General features: G+C 42.4%; 1 protein-coding gene across 1 annotated transcript in view; it reads left to right on the top strand.

The window, feature by feature from the left end:
* The first annotated feature begins 2,715 nt into the window (after positions 1-2,715).
* LATS2 (large tumor suppressor kinase 2) overlaps positions 2,716-20,151 on the top strand; it is a 48,693-nt gene continuing 31,257 nt past the window's right edge. The window contains exons 1-2 of the mRNA XM_063394656.1: positions 2,716-2,892; positions 6,976-7,548. Of these exons, the coding sequence (XP_063250726.1) occupies positions 7,210-7,548 (339 nt within the window). The 5' untranslated portion in view covers positions 2,716-2,892; positions 6,976-7,209. The remainder of the gene's footprint in view (positions 2,893-6,975; positions 7,549-20,151) is intronic.

The raw sequence follows: 20,151 nt of genomic DNA, 5'->3' as shown, positions 1-20,151 counted from the left end.
TTCAGTTTCCCTAGTATTTCCGAGGAACACGATTTCCATTACTTTGGGTTTCTAAAAGGGTTAAAGCAGAAATTGTTTTCAGAGTATCTAAATCTGTGGTGCACCAGCTGAATATGGGCATTTTCTAGCGGATGGATGCAACCCATCTCACCAGCACTTGCTGCTCTGCTGGTGGGAATTCTATCCCAGGAACTCTGTGCAACTGCATGAAAATTCAGAAAGTGCAGCTGCCTGGAACCAGGAAGCAAGATAGTGCAGCTGAGTCTCATTCCCAGATGGATCAGAATGCAACAGGAAAACAAACAATTCCAAAGGAGAAAAGTAAATTCAAAGAACTGTTTTACTTAGATTTAAGAAAGTGGTTAACAAGCAAATCTTACAAAAGAGTATTATAGCACAGCGTAAGCAATTTTTATCTTGATGCTGTTCCTTTAAACCAGCCTGAACTTAGTTGGGAAAAGGTCTCAAGCCATTGAGCAATGTCTAGTTTGGGCAATCATGTTGCTATGCTTCATCGGATAAGCACAGCAGTAATTCAGAAAATGAAGCCATGCTGCATCTGTCATATCATTTAAAATTTACTTCAGTTTTGCAGGTATTTGAAGATTGCAAAATGACCCACATTTTCCTGCAATGTTCTGCCAACACTGGAATCTGGTCTGAACCTAATGGATTTCCTTATCTTTTGCTGTCCAGAGTGACAGGCTTTCTCTTTGCCCCCCACCCTGCCCTACAACATATTCCAGTCAATGACACTATTGAAATTCTGACAGCAATTTATATGCAGTAACAGACTGCCTTCAGATGAGATGCTAAACAATTTCTATGCACCAAGCTGCATTTTTCTCATGAAATGCAGCACTCTATTCTCCTCCCAAACCAGCACTTTTATAAGCATTATTTTTTTAATAAGCATTATTCATGTATAGGCACTATTGACAGTTTGGCATGGAAGACATTGAAAAAACAATTTATGGTAAACGAGCTCAGAGAACTATCCTGAGATAAGACTGCCCATGAGTATATTACTTACAAAAATAGTCTCCCAGGCTTGGAAAAGGCTGTAAATATAGCTCCCATCCTGGAAAGACAGTTATACACAGACTTCTCTTTATATGTGCTGCAGTCCAGTGGAAGACACTGGGGCTCGTCGCATGATTAAACGTGTCCTAACAGTTTGCAAGACTGACATCTTCCCTGCCAAACAGAGCGACCCTACAATGAGCACCTCTCAGCTGTGCAACAGGATTTTAAGAATTTTGAAGAATTTCAGGACTGCAGGCTTCTTCCATGTTAATGATCTAAAGATATATGCCTATATGTAAGGAAGTTTACCTTCTCGTGGTTTTTACTCTGTATTAATACCCCCTGGTTATGACTAGCATGCGTATCTGTCATTCTGAGGGGTCTGAGCCAGCCTCACAGATCCAAACATTCCTGCTTTGGGGAGTGTGGGGATTATTTCTCATGGTGAATTGTCTTTATTAAAGACCGGAGAGATATCAAAAATCATATTATTCCTGCTTTCATGAAAAACAGGTTCATAAGGGGACCTTATCATTCTCTAAAACTACCTGAAAGGAGGTTTAGTGAGGGGGGGGGTCTGTCTCTTCTCCTAAGTAAGAAGCAGCAGGACAAGAGGAAATGGCCTCAAGTAGTGCCAGGGGAGGTTTAGATTTCATCTTAGGGAAAATATCTTCTATGAAAGGGTGGTGGGCTTTGGAACAGGCTGTCCAGGGAAGTGGTGAGGTCACTACTCCTGGAAGTGTTCAAAAGGTACACGGATGTGGCACTTGGGGATATGATTTGGAAGTGAACATGTCAGTGTTGGGTTAACAGTTGGACTCGATCTCAGAGATCTTTTCCAGTCTTATTGAGCCTATGAATCTGGTTCCAGGTACCTCCATCCTTAACAAGGTGTAACAGAACTTTGCATCCAAATATCCTTTGCAGCTTGGTTCTGCATTTTGTTCCAGATGTGAATTCCCTGTCTGTCCTCTGATACCTCATAGCTCCCTCATCTCCTCACCATTATGCATTATGAAACAACATGAAAAATAAGTAATCTGCTTCAAAAAAACCCCAAGCAAACCAGAAACCGAAAGGAAATCCCAAGTAGGCTTTGATAGTGGTGCCACTTTGTGTGCCTGGTTAGTCCAGCATGGGACTGGTAGGAGTAACAGCTCTCAGCACAGACCTTTCCATTTAAATGAGTCTGGAGCGCGGGGTGAGTGGAAGAGCACTCCTGAGCCACTTATCTTGCCCAGAGGAGCTGTGGATGCCTCTTCCCTGGAAGTGTCCAAGACCAGGTTGGATGGGCTCTAAGCAACCTTGTTTGGTGGAAGGTGCCCTCCATGAGCAGGGGGTTGAAACTAGATGGGCTTTTAGGGTCCTTTCCTGCCATTCCACGATTCTACCCCAGCCCACTTCGCCTCAAAAAGTGGAGGCAGTGCCACCCTTCTCCCACCCTTCTCCCGCCAGAACCCAGCGAGGAGTTGCTGTGACGCGGAATGGGTTTTGTGAGAGGAAGAGGTGTCACTTCTTACAGCCTGTAAAGCCACGGCCGGGTGCCCCGAGGGGCCAGCGGGCGGAGGGCAGGCGGCCCCACCACCTCGGTCCCAGAGGGTGCGCCGGCCCTTCCCGCCCTGGAAGCGCCTCCCCCCGCTGGAATGCGCCGGGAGGGAGTGGAATGACGCGGGCGCCGCGGGGTCACGTGGCGCGAATGGAATGCCAACAATGTAGCGAATGTCCCGACTGCGCCCCGCACTCGGCGCCCGGGACGGCCAAGGGGGAAGATGGAGCGCGGCCCGCGCCGCCGCGGCCGCCGCCGCCGCTGAGCCGCGCCGCACCGAGCCCCGGAGGGCGAGCGGCGGCGCCGGGCGCCCCGGGGAGGTGAGCGGGGCGGGCGCGGGGGGCGCGGGCTCCCCTCAGCCCCGGGTGGGAGCGCTCCCCATCCCCCAAAACTGCTCTCCGCCGAAGGGAAAGTCCTGTGGGGAAGCGGGGGTGCGGGTGAGCGGAGATGGGTCGGTCCTCGAAGCGAGAGCGAGCGTCCCGTGTGTGAGTCCTCCCGTGGGGGCAGCCCGGGCGCCCTGCCCGCACCCTCCGACATTTTCCGGACACCCGTGTGACAGCCCAGCCCAGCCCCGGCGGAGCGGGATGGGGTCCGCCCGTCCGAGGCCTCTGCCCCAGCTGGCCGGAGGTGCTAATAAATGGCCGGAGTTTATTTTGGGAGCTTTCTGCCCACGAAAAGAGTGGGGGAAGAAGGGGCTCCCGGCGGCACGGGGGTGGGGAGCAGACCCTCGGGGCGGGTGTCGCCGGGAGCGAGGGCCCCGGGGAGCCGGCCGGGGGCATCCGGAGCCCGCGGGGTCCCGTCTGGCTGCGGCGGGGGCCCCGCTGTTCCCAGTCAGCCGAAGGTCACTGCCAAAACCCAGCAGATCGCCACCCTCTCCGCTGCCTCGTGAGCGGTGTGCGTGTTGAAATAGCCCTTTCCCCGGGAAAGGCACTCGCGCAAATGACGCAGAAGGGGCTCGTTTGGAGTGTCCGGGCTTTGCGGTCAGTCACTACCGGGCTGCTGTGGAGGGGGAAGGTGAGCTGTTTCCCACAGCCCTGCCTTGGGCCGGTGCTTGTGGCTGGCACTGGGACACGGGCACAGAGTCACTTTTGGACAGTTCTGTTAGCAGGAGGAGAGGCGGAATCGTTTCAGGGAAAATCCCCTTTCGACTTTTCTTCACTTGCACAGTGTGCCCACTTATAAAGAGAAGCACGGTTTGTATAATAATAAAATTCCTGAAACGCTTCCCTGCCATCATAGCCCTCCAATACAAAGTGAGCAGTCCCTGCTTCCTTGAATTTGTGTTCCAAAAAAGCCCCCAGAGCAATACCTCTAAATTGAGAGAGGGAAGGAAGTTGTAGCAGTTTCTTAAAACTTTACTCCTTCCTTTACTGCAGTGATTTCAAGTTCAGCTCGCTCCAGTGCCTGCACAGTTACAGGGAAGCAGCTCACCAGCTCGGGTGCGCTTTAGTTTCTTGCCTTGTGTCCCAGCTCCTCAGAGCCGCTAGCACACGCAGCCTGTTAGTGAATGAAGAAACAGGAGAGTGAATAGATAGTGCTGCTGACATCAGCATATCATTTCAGTGTATCGTTGTTTGGTTGTTGACAGATTAGCTGCTGATATATCTCAAATGGAACAATCAGTTACTCAAAAATTGTTTACCTCTATGTATATAAAGTAATACTGCACCTGTTTGAAGTGTCATGTCTTCAGGACAATGGATAAGCTTCTAACTAATATAGAACATGTAACATTTGGAAAAGACCTTAAAACTATTTAGTCAGAATGGCTAACAACCCTAAAATAATTTCTTCTGATGGCAGGAAGGCGATCAATATATGCATGCTGCAGGCAGGGTGCAGATTAGAAGGATCTGAAGTTATCCAAATCCAGATGTACAGATAGAAATGCTTAGACAGAGTGAGACACACTATGTATCTTTTAAAGTATACAACAATTTTTTTTTCTGAAAAATGCAAATCACAGGAAGATATGAAAAAGCCAGCAGCTTGTCTTTCCTTGTAAATCATCTGTAATATTTACTTTTTTTTTCTTATCTTACATATTTAGTTTAAAAACCCCCTGTAAAATATGAAACAGCTTTGCAGTTAGCTCCAATACTTATTGCTGTTGCTGCTCTCATCCATACTGTCAAATCGAGCAACATTTCTTTCTGGTTTAAGCAGTATTGTAAATGTAAGCGGAGGAAGTTGCCAGCTGGCTTGACCCAGCATTATTAGACTCGAGCTTAGGCTAAAGGTCACAGAAGTTCTTTATGTGAAGCATGTGTGTAAGTGAGAAAGCAGTCTTTTGCTGCAAAAAGGTGGGGGGCTTGCAAGCTTTCCCAGCACATCCCAGGCCTGAGGATTGGCACAGGGACTGAAAAGGAAGAACAACCCAGAGCCCTCAACCAAGCCATATGTTGCCTGCTGCTGTCAGAAAAAGAAAGGCAATTATAGACCAATTAATTGCTCTCTGTCTTCTAAGCACTAGCTAGTTATGATGCAATCCAAAGAAGGCTGCAATACTATTGTGTTTTATTTTTTACCAAGTCTGTGCATTATATTTTGCTGTATCTGTCCAAGCAGAAAAAAATCTGTTCCTGAGATCCTGCAGTTACTTTTGTCTTCACTTGGGTCAATGAAAGTTTGATCTGTTACTGACCAATAGCTGGTTTGTGGAAACATCAAAATCTGGATGAACAGCATTAGTGCTTCCCTTAAAACCATTGGCAAATGTCACTGTCACTTCTCTGTGAGTTAGTGTTGCAGGGTATTCATGGAGAGCACCGAATGGAGGAGCTCAAGACCTCAAACACATTATAGGTGTTTTTATTTAATGGAGCATTTAAATCCTAACAGAAAAGGTTGACTAGGGTTAATCTCAAGTGACTGATCTGTGCTCCTGCATTTCAGACTGGTGAACCATCATAGATGAGTCTGGGGTCTGACTGCAGTGCTGCATTTCAGACCTTGGTTGTAGAGGAAAGCTCGAAGTGCACTCTGTCCTGATGAGGACGTGGTGGTGGGCTTCAGAGGTGAATGTGTCCTGATTCTGTTGGGCTTCACAGCAGTGAGCTGTTTGCTTAGCAGTGAGAAGTGATGGTAAATGCATGGAAATGGTTGATTTTCTGGGAAATGCTACAGCTCTCACAACAAAAAGAGTTTTTAATATGAGCATGGGAAAATAAAGAACAATACTTCCCGAAGAAACCCTTTTCAGTGGTAAATGTCCTATGATCAAAAGTGAAGCACCTTTAAAAAAAATCCAATTAACTTCTGAGTGCTGGCGAGAAACATACAGTGTGTTACCATCCTCTGTATTTGCAATTTGGAAACAACTGAATGAAATTCTTCTCTTACCAGGAAGGTGGCTGGAGCACTGTTCAGAAGTCACTGTGCAAGTGCAAATGGCAGCAGAAGAAGCTAACTTGCATAACCAGCATCAAATAGCTAGGTTGCATTTCTGATTAGGCTGTCTTTCTAATCCTGTTCCAAATGCACCGTTATTTCCTGTTTGTATTACGGTGATGCATAAAGATTTAGTTAAGGGATGATTCTTGTTGTAACTTTGTGCTGCATGGAGATCACAAGTTGTACAGTAGCTCAGCTGTGCTGCATGGGTGTTCTCTGCTGCATGTCAGAAGAGGTGACATGCAGTAGAGAACATAAAGTTGTCTCAAAGGCTTCTTTTTCTGTGTTGGGATGTTATATGATCTGGTTCTTCATCTTCTGCTCTTACTGTGGAGCTCCATTTACCCCTCTATTCCCTTTCTTCCCTATAAGGTATAGCGATTGAGAGATCATATACCCTTTCCTCCCTTCTTTTTTTTTCCTCCCCTCTTCCTTCTAGTTCTGGTAAGAACTGTTACCTTTGCTAAATTATTCACATGGAAAGGCAGAATATCTTGTCTTTCTGTTATTCAGTTTGTTATTGAAATACTAGAAGTTGCTATGGTTGGAGTCATCAATATTTCCATTATAAATCTTTTTCATAAACCTCTGAAACTGTGCTCAGCTAGTGTAAAACAAACAAAATCTTAAGTGGGGGAAAAACATTTCATGAGCATACTCTTCCCTAATTATGAAATAGGATAGACTTGTCCAGAATTTGGTTATGCAATTGAGTAGGAAACTTGCCACAGTTAGGTACTTAAATAGCTTTTTTAAACCTTAGTTTTTAGGAATTTTATTTTATTTTATTTTGAAAGTTAAACTTCAAAGAAAAATGAGTTATTTATTGGTAATGTTGAGAAAGCCTTCTAAAATCCTGTTGAAAACAGATAGAGTGAAAATCATTAAAGAGTATCCAACTGTGACAGAGGTTAAACTGATTAATTTTCACTTGATTGTCTTTCTATCCCTTCAGAGGCATTTGCAATATCAACTTAACTCAACATACTTTTTATTTTCTTTTGTTTCAGACACTGTCAGTGTGCAAAATGGTGATTCCACAGATTTTCGTTTTCCATAGGAAATGTGAAGATTGTGAGCTGAAGTAAAACATTGGCATAAATCTCTTGAGAATTTTCCCTTTTCTTCTCTTTGAAGGATTATGTTTACAATAAATTGATACCATCAAGTGACACGTTTTTGAAATAACTTAAAAGAAACAAAGAATAAAGCTGTATTTATGCTCAGAGAAAACTGGATCAACAATGAGGCCAAAGACTTTTCCTGCTACGACATATTCTGGAAACAGCAGACAAAGGTTGCAAGAGATTCGAGAAGGTTTAAAGCAGCCATCCAAATCTTCAGGTCAGGGACTGCCGATGGGAGCAGGCAGTGAAACTTCTCTGGACCCTAAGATTTTAATAGGGAAGGATGCTGCTAGACAGCAGCAGATGAGACAAACACCCAAGTTTGGACCATATCAGAAAGCTCTGCGAGAAATCAGATATTCTCTGCTGCCCTTTGCAAATGAATCAAGCACCACAGCAGCCGTGGAAGTCAACAGGCAGATGCTCCAGGAACTGGTGAATGCAGGTTGTGATCAGGTACGTATGAGTTGAGAGCAGGGACTGGCACTGCTGTCAAAACAAGTTTATACTCTGGGCCAAAGAATGGATTTTGATGGGGGCTGTCAAAGTCATGGAAATGCACTGATTCTTCTGGCAGTCGATTTGCTGCAGGAGCAGCAGAGTAGATGGACTTACTGGGGACAGATGTGCCCAATGTGGGGTTCATTTATGTTAAAGACAGTCATGGTGACCTGTAGGATTCTTCTATGATTTCCCCAGTTGATATATGAGAGTGAACTGGGTAGCTTATCTTTTTTTAATCTTTCTTTTCTTTTTTCTTTCTTGTTCATTTTCCCTGCAATGTTTAGTAACAAGCCTTAGTTGTGAGTAATAGGGTGGAATTTTGTCTAGCACATCTAAGCCCAGCCCTGTCAGAAATAACTGTAAGAAATGATAGACACAGTATCTGGTATTTGAAGAATCTCACTTGCTGTTGGCCAGAAGCAGAAGGGATTGGATGAATATTCAGCTGACTGCAGTGGTTCTGTCCACACCTTTTCTTTGTCTTTTTCTCTGCTTCTATTAAGAGGTGGTAGCACTGCTCAGATCAGAGACTTGATGCAGAGATGCTTTTTTTTGTCATCCTGGGATTGATGCTAGAATATATTCTTAATTCAAAGACCTTTCATGTGGTGCAGAACGCAGTCTCTTTGTGCTGAGCTGCATTCATCTTGCTAGTGCTTCCAGTGTTGATGTCAGCTTTCACCTCTGTCCAGGAGTAATTCAAAATTTTGCTTTCTAGAGAAAAAATGCTGGTTTGGGTTCAGATTCTGAGTGTTATAGGAACACCTTTTTTCCCTTGTGATTAAATAGCAGTTGTTGACAAGCTGAAATATTTCCATTTATAGTCCTTGATACAAAATGGAGAGATTTTAAAACTAAAGTGCTTTCAGTGGCATCTCCTTGATTTCGAAACTTAGCCCCCATTCACTCATGACTGAATTTGAATCTCTTGCCTCTCCGAGACTATATTCTGGTTCTGTAAAACAAAACTAACATCAAGCATTATTATAAACAGTATAACAATATGTGTTTCCCTGGAGCTATATAAGTATTAATTAGTGCTGTTTCTATGCCGAAGAGTTTATGCTATACAAGATAATCAGAGCTAGAGTAGATTGCATATCTAATAAGAAGTGCTGCAGAACAACTAAACACTTGCTAGTCCAGTGAACCAAGATGCTGTACTGAATTATTTATCTGGAGGAGCCAAGAATTTTCTCTGATCTCTAGTATGCCATGGAAACAGTGGTTTTTAGAGCTCTAGCCTCTAAATTTCCCTAGCTGTTTAGGATGGGAACACTCCCTGTGCATATGAGCCAAGGTTAAATGAGCACAGCTGGATTCTGAATTGGAAGTGCACATTTGGTAGGTTACAGGGACAAATCGTTCACACATAGAACTTGGCTTGTTGGACTGAAATCTTGGAAAGTACTTCGAGCACACTGCAGCACAGTCATGTTAAGCCAATGTATAAACAGAAATACCTGAACACCTGTTAAAATGTCTTGATATTCAAAGCAGTGCAATGAAGTATATGTGTAAATTTTTTTATGTATTCAGCTATTTTGACTTCAATGTTCATACAGTGGTATTGCTGCTTCTAGAGCATTGAACCCAGTTCTGACTCTGATGTGGAGATTTTTGCTTCTTAAATTTTGCTCACGTTTTCAGTTGGGCTTTTTTTGTCCCTCCTCATCGGCCATGATCCTTCCATCCCCCCATTTGTTGTTTCTCCCTAGCTGTGGCTTGTTGCCTGGCAATGGCATTATTTGGCCCATTCTTTAAGTGTGTTTGGCACTCAAGTCTAGGCTTAACCAGGATCACATAAGGCTAGAGTCCAAATAGAGGTTTCAAGACTGGAATCCTAAGAATAAAAATACTGAGCTTCCTAGTGTGAGTCCAGACCACATGCAGATTCACTGTCCTGAAGGGTTGTGAATGAGTGGAGCTTCTTGAGATGATGTGAATGGTATCTGACCTTGGAGATGGCAGGGTGTAGGGTGACAGACCTGATTACTACCTCTAGTTTCTTCTTTTCCCCCTGGTGCATGAGCTGTTTTGAATCAGATGCTGAACTGTTTCATATCATGATTTGTTGTAAATCAGTGATTGTACATCAAAGCCTTTCAATGCCTACCACGTGGACATGTTCTGTAGTCCTGTAGGCAGCTAACAGGTCTCTGATTTAACAGAGAAGTCAGCTTCAGTTTCTTTGGGGATGTTTCTGTTTACCTCTGAACCCCATGCTCATGTGAAGTTGGTAAATGGGCATTGAAGCCCACATCCAACCTGCCCCTTTCAAAAGCCAGGACCAGCCCTGTTGAGGTTAAGGATTTCAGTCCATGAACAGCTCATGTTCTACTTGAGCCTTCCATAGAGCAAGCCTGCAGAATACAAAATCTTACCCCTCCCGATCCTACTTTATGGTACAAATCAGCTGTTCAGCAGCTGCAAGCATCCTGAAGTGTCTGGCAGTTTGTCACAAGAAGCTCTAATCCTGAGCATTCTGGGAAGCTGTGAAGAAGGACTTGAGGGCTGTAACACTCAGTTTGATCTTGTGGGAATTCCGTTTTCCAGCTGGATTTAGGCTGATGCTTTTTGGTGTTCTAGATGGAACTGAAAAGTAACAGTAACCTTGTGGGAAATGTTGTGATGGACAGCATGCGAGGATCAGGATTCCTCTTCAGTCTGTTTATTAGACCATAATATTTTTGGAGGGATGAAGGAAAGTAGTGACAATTGAAAAGGAGAAGAATTTTAGAGGCTAGGGAAAGGATACTTCCATTTAATACTCTTAGTAGCTCCACTCGTCTTTCTTATCTGTAGCATGGATAGATTTTAACAACGACCATGTCACATCCTACAAGAGATGTTGCTTATTGGGGTTTGTAGCTCTCTCTTCTGCCTAAAGTGACTCTAAAGGTTTAAGATGAAATTGAAATTGGTTTTATTAAATAAAAAGGAAACATAACATTTTATTACTTCACTCTTGCTCTATGAAAGTCCTACACAGCCAGGAAGTTCATTATAAACCAATTGGTAGGCTTCACAAGTATATGAAATGCAGTGTAATTTGTAAAGTAAATATCAAATTCTCATGTTCTTTCAGTTACAGTCATATAGGTGTTACATGTGAAAACAGACTTTTTTTTTTTTAATTGGTTAGGAAGTTGCCAGTATTCTTTTAAATTATCTGTTTTCTTCCAGAAAGATTTATTTTTCAGCTATTGTGCAGTTTATGGTTTTACAGTGAAATCTGATCCCATAAACTCAATGGGGACTTCACTATTGACCTGAAAGAAGCCACAATTACATCTTTTTTTTTTTTAAGAGCTAAAAAACCAAAATACACATGACATAATTAGTCATCGCTTTTCTGAAACAAATGGAGCAACTTGTCTGTTGTTTGCTTAAGTAATGTTTTCAACAGTAATTATTGAGTGAGTTTCAATCAAAATTAATTAGTGCAGCCTAAATAGTTTTGAAATTCACAGAACATGACTGCAAAAAACCAGACCTTTTTCGTTGTAAAAGCTTGAAGCCAAAAACACACCTAATATGCCATTCTTTAGTAAATAAAAGTCCTTGGGTTTGGAAGTGTAAGTTGCAGTCACTGTAGGGGACAAGAGTGTGGAGAGTCAGTCCTGTGGGCTGGCAGACCGCTGGAATCACCTGGGGCAACTGGGCGGCCTTTGGGGTGTGGTGGTAAATGCAGCTGCTGTTGTGGACTGAGTGTTTCTGATGAATAGATGCAATTGAGTGTATGATCAGTGGCATTCCGACAACCTGAATGGGCTGTACTGTACTTACTGTACTTCCTTGGAGCATGAACAGCCGCTGACATTGTAATTTAGAGTGGGCTGCAGCAGTTCTAGATGAACTGTGGAATGTTACACATTTGTCATTTTGGTAGGGGTTTTTTTCTTTCCCTCGAGCAAACTTTCCTTTGAGCAAAGGGTGCCTTTTCTGGGTGAAGATTTCTAGACATGATTTGTTTGGGCAGCTATTTTTAAGAAAAAAATCATGGTTTAGGATTTTTTACAGGCTATATACTGCCAGTAAGATGCTATCTGCTGTACAACTATGAATATGTGAAGTGGAGAAGTTTTTATGCTTCATTTTCTCCAGAGGCTTTTATAAGTATCTGCAGTAAAACATGTACCCCCTGTGCCAATATCAGGATATTTTGAAGGGGAAGATCTGTCCATTGGTTACTAATGGTAGTGTCTTTCAAGGAAATGGAATGGTGTCTGTGGAAGGGTGCAATGTGTGTAAGAATATCAGGTTGATTACCTTGTCATCAGTGTTACGCTGAATTCATGAGATTCAGTCTGTAGAAGTGGTTTTTGTTTGTTTGTTTGTTTGTTTGTTTTTAATTCCTCCTTGCATTCAAGGATTCTTTCAATCTCTTCATCATGATTTACCTTCTTTTTATTGAACCATTTGGCAAAGATTCTACCCTGGTTTGGGAATGCCAATTGGTTTCAGGTTTTGAGAATGGGGAATAAAGTATTTCTCTCAATTTGAACAAATATTTGTAGTTCTTTAAGTGAAGGAAATTCTGTTCTGCCAAATAGAGCTTGGGCAAAAAGTCCTTTTTTGCATTTAGCATGTAGAACTAGTATTCTGTTCTTCCTGTTCTGTACAGGACATGCTTGTCCACCTGTGATCCATGTGCCATCCAGCAGTGTGTCACTGAGCAGTAGGACTTCTCGCCATGTTGTTGGAGTGATGACAGGAGGCAGATACAGTGTAGAGTTTTGTTTTGGTAACAGACTTGCTGAAGCTCTGCTGTAGTAAAATATCTGTTGTGATATATTTGTTAAGGGGACAAGTCTAAAAAGACAGCTTGTCTTCAAGGTGAGGGACAGAAAATTTTGTAATAGCAAATAAGATAATTTATTCCATAACATTGGCCTGTCCTGTAACAAAATTTTGTGTTTGGTTGAGTAAACTTTACTGGTGTAAGGAGTTTTCCCCGCCCAGGGTGAATATCTTAGTCATCTTCTGGATGTTTTCATTTGTTTCATTCAGGTTGTTTGGTTAATGAAAAATGACTGAAGAATGAGCTGTTATAAGATTGCCTGGGTTGTTCTGTGGGAGATACATTAAAGGTGAGGATCACAGAATATTCTGAATTGGAAGGAATCCACAAGGATCATCGAGTCCAACCCTTAAGTGAATAACCCATACAGGGATCTAGCCTGTGCCCTTGGTGTCAGCACCATGCTCTGACCAGCTGAGCTAGTGTGGTGCAAGTCATTACAAGCTGTGCTGCTTGTAGAAGTATTTTGTGTTACAGGGAGAAAAAAGGGATGTTCAAATGAGGGCACTCACTGGTGAATGCAGGAGAAAGGTTTTATTTTAGTAACTGAAATAGATCTGATAATTCAGGCCAAAAGCCTCTTGGGTGTTCCATTTGCATCCATCATTTGAAGGTAAGTTGTTCACTCTGCCTTCTCTTTACTAAATGTATTGAGGGCTTGTTTCATAACCTTTTCCTACACTTTTTTCTTTCTATCCTCCCTTTTGGTTTCAATCTTTCTGAGAGATTTCCAGTATAATGCAGTGTTCTTCCATCAAAGCTTGTAACGGAATGTGTTTTCCCACTAATATGCCTGAGGTTAGCAACTTTAGTAATTTCATTCTTACTTGCTTCAGAAAAAAAAAGTGAGTCATAGCTTTCCAGGGGCTGAAAGCAAAAGGTGGAGATTGCTTTTCAGCTGATAGCTTCTGACACCTTTCTCTCCTAAGCCTTTTCTCTTGTCTCCAGGCTATGTTTCTGTCACTTCTTGATGATACTGGCTTAGTGAGCATACTTAGATTCTCTGTGTCATGACACAACTCCCACAATGTATTTGAGAAGGTACTCCTGGTATTGTTCTGTGTGAGCATAGCTTGGAATATGCTTGTCCTGCAGGAGGGAGAAAAGTATTTTCTCTTGAGTTTTTGTGGTAGTGGAAATACTTATTAACAGTCGTAAATGATTGCTTGTTCTCCTTTGCATGACAAGATCTGGCAGCTGGGAAGTAATATTGCACTGAACAAGAGTATTTTAAACTCTGCCCTTAATTCTTGTTAGTCTTTTTTTCTTCTTTATCAACTATAGAATAAATTACATCTTGGTAGTAGGATTGTATGTGAAATGAAAGGACAGGAATGAGATGCTAGACTTCAACTGTACATAAGTGGGAATCTTGAGTTATCTTAAACTTTCCTATTCCTCATATCAGATAAACATTCTAGAAGCTTGGGAGTTATTATAAACATATAAAATTGTATCTTACTATAACAGGGTACAGGATTAATGTGCACTGGATACTTAAATTGTATTTATTAAAATTTAATTGCCAGTAGAATTTATTAAAATTTAATTGCCAGTAGAATGCTATGGATATTTTTTTCTAAGTAAGAAAGGAAATTGCTTCTTCACAGTCACTAAAAAATGTGCACAAGCGTTTACTTCAGTGTCTTAATAAAAAGCCCTTGTGAGCAAAAGTGAAGATTGCCATTATTATTCTTACAGGAAGCCGATATCACAATAGTAGTAGGGTGTAACTGTTCCTTTTGCATTTTTATGTTGTTTTCAGCCTAAATCTCTGCTGTTCTTTCAGCTTGTATCTGAGACGAACCAATGTGATTTTACAGTCTATACTAAGACTGAAAAATAGCATCTCTGCATTGGGAGGGGAAAGTGGGGTGTTTTTTGCTTGTCTGTGGTGGTTCTTTTCAATTTCTTAAAGAAATTGAATGACAGAGAGATTTCAGCAGAGGGATTTGATACAAGACTTTTACATGCTACAGTCTTTAGGGGTAGGTCAAGGTGTACATTTAGAACTCAATTCAACCTAGGGATGTTTTTTAGTAGTTACAAAACTAATTAAAAGCTTATGTTAAAGCTGCTAATTGAATATCAGCACAATGAAAATAAAAATTCATTGCTACTCATGCAGGTATGTGCCATACTTCTATGGAGTGATTTTTTTCAAATTAATTTTCTTTTTCCCAAAGCATGGGCAAATATACACAATGCACAATTACATTCATTTTTCCTCAGTTTTTTGTTGCTGTACCCCCATCTCGAGCAGACCACACCTTGTTGGTGCTCCTGTGGGCCCAGCATTCAAATTCTGCTCAGCAGCTGCTTGTGGTGGCAACTCCTATAGAATGTCTGTGTCCCATGTGTGTTGTCCCTGTGTCCCCCTAATCTTCCATAAATCAGGCTCCAGTATTTGCACTCTTTGCTCCTTGGGTGCTGCCTGTCTCTGTGACTTGCAAGTGCTGGCTGAAGTAGATGAGATGTGAAAGAGCCCTTCCAATCTTTTCACTTGGTGGTGCCAACTGATGCTTTTCTCCTGTAGTGGATATGTCCATTAATTCCCTACCATTGCCTTGAATCACTCATAAGAAACAGCTGGGGAGACCCAGGTTTTCCTTTCTTTGACCTCAGAAAGAGTTCTGACTGGCTTACAAGCTGTCTGTGGCTATTAGCTACTCTAGGGTAGATGTCCAATCAAGTACTGCTGGAACAAATGCAGTTTGCACTAGTAAAATCAAGCAGGGACAGACCTATGATCATTGTTTGCTTAAAGCTGCACATGTTTGTGTTAACTTGGGCTTTAAACTTACGTGGGTTATGTGTACAGCACCTGAAATACGTCTAACTTCTTTCACTCCTGCTTCTGTTCATAACCTAATTGTGAGCGTAGATTAGAGCTGACATTTTTATGTTGATTGGAGCTGAGGCTTAGAGTGGGAAATGCTGGCCCTTATTTCTAAGTTTTTATAATTCTCTAGCTTTTTGGAAAAAAAAGAATAATTTAGCAATGCCTCTGATTACCAAATTAGAGGCTGAAGTTGCTGTAGCATTGTGGTCTGTGGTATTATCGTAGCAGTCTCCTATTGTCCAGGCTTCAGAGGGATCCCAATTTCCCATCTCCAGAAGATGTTTTAATAAAAGCCTGATGAAAGTCAGCTAGTCGAACTCTTGCTGTCTGCCTGCCCTACACATCTGCTGCACATCACCCAAAATACTGTTTCTGGTAGGAATGGTTTTGACTTTATGTTACTGGGCAGCTTCTGTTGAGGTGGTTCTGTCAGCTCTGATCTTCGTGGAGTCTCCCAGCTATGGCTGCAGTGCAGCAGAACTGTTTTGTTCCTAATAGTCTTGTCCTGCCATCTGGGCAGTCACTGGCACTTCACAAGAAACTTCCGGGTTACAAATTGACACACAGAAATTTGGTTTCATACATTTATGCATGTGTGCATAAATGTATTGGGATCACTGCAGTGTCTGCATGGTACCAGCTGTTTGTGAAGAACTTAATCCACAGGATTTGATACTGCATTGAAGATTTATTTTTCAGTCTAAGGAAACAATATTCTAATGTTTGAGGCTATGTTCTGCTTCCCTGCAGTGCAAGAGATGGATTTTTCCTGATGAGAAACTTGTGCTCTTCATTTTGAGTGAATCCACGTAATTAAAAATATTTCCCTAGGGAGGTGAAGGATGAAAAGAATGAGAGAGGATATGAAAATACTTTAAAAAATTATTTCTAGGTCAATTAATTTTCAGAAGGCTGAGGCCAAAGAACGCTGTGTACCCAGAACTTTGTGAATCAGGTAATGGCCGTGGCAAGGACAGCCTGGGAAAATAACTCTGTTCTGTGCTGCTGCTTTGTCTTTAATTGTTATCAGTGTATGTGTGCATGTGTGAAACTTACTGTGATACACAGAGTCACTTATGCACTCAGAGAAATACAAATACAGTGGGAATTGGGAAAATGGTGAGATTTAAATGTATACTGCTTGAATGACCAAGTATTTTGGAACTGTTTTCTATGCCCTTCATTATCGTCCTTTTCTATATCCTTCATTATTCTAATGCAGATTGAGTTTGTAAATTGCTCATTTAATCCAAAGCATGCAAAGATGCAGGGTCTTGCACCTCACATGAATAAGTGCTAGAAAGAAGACTACTGCTACTGGGTGACAATATGGTTAAGTTTCTGCCCTTTAAAGAGACTGACTTTGGAAGGAGAACTAGCAGTGTGAAATTACTCCTGTAAAAGTCTTTATATGGCTACGATTTTATCCACTATTTGAATCAGTTGGACGGGGGTTATTTCAAAACAAAAGAAAATGTCAGCAGAGATTCAGAGATCATTGTTGCTGATCTGCAGTTTCATTCCCTCCCTTTTGTTTTGTTTTGCCTTCCCACTGTATCAGTTCTTATCTTTCAGGCTATTTCAAGTCTATACCTTCCATTCTTTACCTGTTGTCCTATTGCATTGCTTTTTTTGCTTCATTGGTTTGAATGACTAATATTCAGTACTTCCTACAGGCCTTTCTCTATATGCCTCTGAATACCCTAAATGAGTTGATCTTTTCTAATATAATTGCAAACTACTAAGGAATAACTCTTTCATATCAAAAAACTTTGGTGGGACATGTTAAAGAATTATAGATGCAAGTGTAATGTGACTTTGCCAGCACACCCTGTATGTTTTTGTTTCTGCATCTTTTCTTCCATTCAGTGTCAGGGCTTCATAGGCTGTGCTTACAGCAGCCACCTGTCCTATTCATGCTTTTCTTCCAGCATTGCCACAGTTGCTGTGTTCATTCCACCATCCTGCCAGACATCAGCCTGAAAAAGATGTATAAAATCCAATTCAATCAACATAATTGGAACCTTTGAAATACTAATTTGTGTGAGGTATCCTTGTTTACAATAAAAAAAAATCTGCTTGTACCAATTAAAAATATAAAAACTTGTGGTCAAAAGACAGAGACCTTTGAATCAAGATAAATTCACTCCATATTGGGCTGGTTTTGTCCTGGCTCCAAATGAGTGCTCCAAACGATATGCATTACACCTTGGTGGAGCCTTTTTTTTCCTGGTTTTCCAGCACAGTTTGATGATGATGATCCCTGTATTTTAAATGCTCCCCTGATTGCCCATGTGATCTCTGCTGCCCAGGCATGGTAGCAACCTGCTGGCTGTGTGCTGGAGCAGGGTGAAATTTTTCTTATTCTTCCAGGTGCTTCAGCAGTTGTTATGCTGGAAACTCACTTCCATCTCCTTCCTGTGATCATTTCTTGCACATTTGCCATCCCTGGTGTTTAGAAAATCTTTTTGTTATGTTCTTTAATGCAAGCAGCATGTCCACTGAGTGCTTTCTGGAAGGTGTTTTATGACAAACCTGTGGAACATGTGGTGTTGCGGTCATGCAAATAGTGGAGAGAAGCTACTGGTGCAGTGTTCAGCAGTGCAAATTGAAGACCTGGAGCCTGGGAATCTACAAGTGGGCAAAAGTCATCAGTGTCAGCCAGGACACGTGCTGAGCCAGCTTCCCCCCCATAGTACAAGAGGACCTCACTGGGAAGTGCCAGCAAATTCGAAAGCAAACCACAAGAATTTTCATTTGCGTTGGTGTGCCTTCCCCCCGCCCCTCATCTCTCTGTTTGCTGAGAAGTGAACCTTCAGGGCTCTTAACCACATGAAAGTAACTAGAAAAAGTATTTTTTCAGTATTACGTTGGTGCTGTAAAATCCCTTCCAACAGATTTTTCCAGGAACTTTTTCTGTGATTTGTAAGTGTTAGAAACTGTTGGAGGTTGAGAACTTGCTGTTGCAGGCCCTGCTCCTCACTCAGGCAGAATTGGGCTCTCAGATTTGCTGCCAGGGAGAATCTGTTGGCCCCCAAGCCTGGAGCACCAATGCTTAGGAGGGGGAGTCTGGGACACAGCACTGCTTTGAGGTGTCTTCTCTCAGATTCCTGGGAGGGCCAGAGTGTCCTCGTATGTGTTCAGCACCTCCAGGAGCATTATTTTGGGCAAATAGCAGTGCTACATGCTTATCAGGATTTCTTGGGTTTTTGTGAAGAACCGTTTCTTGCTTTGAGCAAGAGAGTTTGTGCTCCCAAGCTCGCCACTATGTAATGGGGTATGAACTCTTCACTCTGCCCTACACAGGCCAAACAGCAGCAGCCATCAGCACAGCATCTACATCTGGCTGGGGCAGGCCAGTTATCTTCGTTTCTGCCATGCATATAACTTCCTTCTCTCCCTCTCTCCCATTAACTTGGGGAAGCAGGACTGTTGTCCAGCATTAGACAAAGCCCTGAGTCGAACTAGTGGAGCCCTCCTTGCACACAAACTGTTGAGCCCGTGAATTTGGGGAAGCTCCTGCCACTAAACAGAGAGCTAGTTTGTTTTGCCGCATTCACATAGTAGCTTTGTGGTTTCCCAGTCTGAGAAGAGGCTCTTTTTTGTTTACTTTTTGACTCGCAGACCATGGCAACTAATGGATAGAGGAAGTATTGGTGTTGGGGTTTAAACTCTGACAGGAGAGTGATATCTGACAATGATGATGGCCAATGGGAAGCATAACAGGGATGGAGCTCCTGCTAAAAAACAGGAATTGTGTGTGTGATAAGAGGATGATATTTGGCATTTACTTGAGAGGGGCAAGGGCAGTTGGATCTCCAAGATGGTAGTGCTGAGCTCAACCATTAATGGCAAACTGGAGTATCTGGCTTGAAGAGATCATGCTCAGGGTGTTGGGAGAGCCCTTCTCTTCCACTCTGCAGGGGGACTGAAGCAGCAGCCTGAGCCTGAACTGCTCCCTGCAAACCAAGAAGAGCCATGTGGGGTTCCCACCAGAGTTCCCCCAGTGTGTGCCTGCTGCTGGCTCTAGCTGGTATCACTGCAGAGGTGCTTTCCTCACCTTAGCTTACTGAATTTAAGAGTTCCAGTTTACCTTACATTCCTCCTTCCCACCCTCTTTTCAGTTTTTTGTTTGCTTGCTGTCTAAACTCATGCTTAACCCCCCATTCTGCCCACATGTTCTGCTCACAAGGCTTAATTGCTTTTTGTACTTTCAGGTAACACCCTCCTCTATTCCAAACGCCTGGCTTCTGTGCTTGTTGCACTGATTGTTCTTGTTTTTGAGAAAATAAAGGATTTGCTTTTCATGTAAAAATAGCTTTATTATTTCCATATGCAAGGAGAAATCAGGGCAGGCGTGTTTCTAAGTCAGCCTGGAGATGGGGTTGGATAGTGAAACCCACTGTTCCAAAAATGGGCTGGAGCCATCAGTTCTTGATCTGCTGAGCAAAGTTAACTGCCTTGGAGAGAGGCAGGATCCCTTTTTTGGGTGCACATGCATCATGCTGGTATTCTGCTTTGGAGAGGAGTCAAGCATTGCCATAATGGACATTTTACTCTCTTAAGTGCTTATGTTTGTGTTACAGTGTTCTCATAAGCAAGTACTTTTGGTAATTGTAGGCATGAGTTTTGCATAAAAGATTAAAAGGGAAAGGTTCTTAAGGCATATTTCTATACTGCAAGAGTATCTGAGTAGAAGGCATTTGCAGTCCTCAGCAGTCTTGGGCAGCAAGATTGTGCTCAGTTGATAACTGTACTTTGGGTTTTTTTGTCTGTGGTAGCCTTCTTGTGAATCTTGTTGCCATGTATTTCTAAATTTATATGAATGTGATGTGGATCTTTTTCATCTTTATATTTTGCTAGGTCATATTTTTACTTCCTTCAGGCGTATTTTAGAGGTCTCTTTAAG

Source organism: Prinia subflava, chromosome 3, assembly GCF_021018805.1.
Source record: "Prinia subflava isolate CZ2003 ecotype Zambia chromosome 3, Cam_Psub_1.2, whole genome shotgun sequence".
Taxonomy (NCBI): Eukaryota; Metazoa; Chordata; class Aves; order Passeriformes; family Cisticolidae; genus Prinia; species Prinia subflava.
The sequence above is the reverse complement of the archived record's forward strand: the minus strand, read 5'-3'. Positions and strand labels throughout refer to the sequence as shown.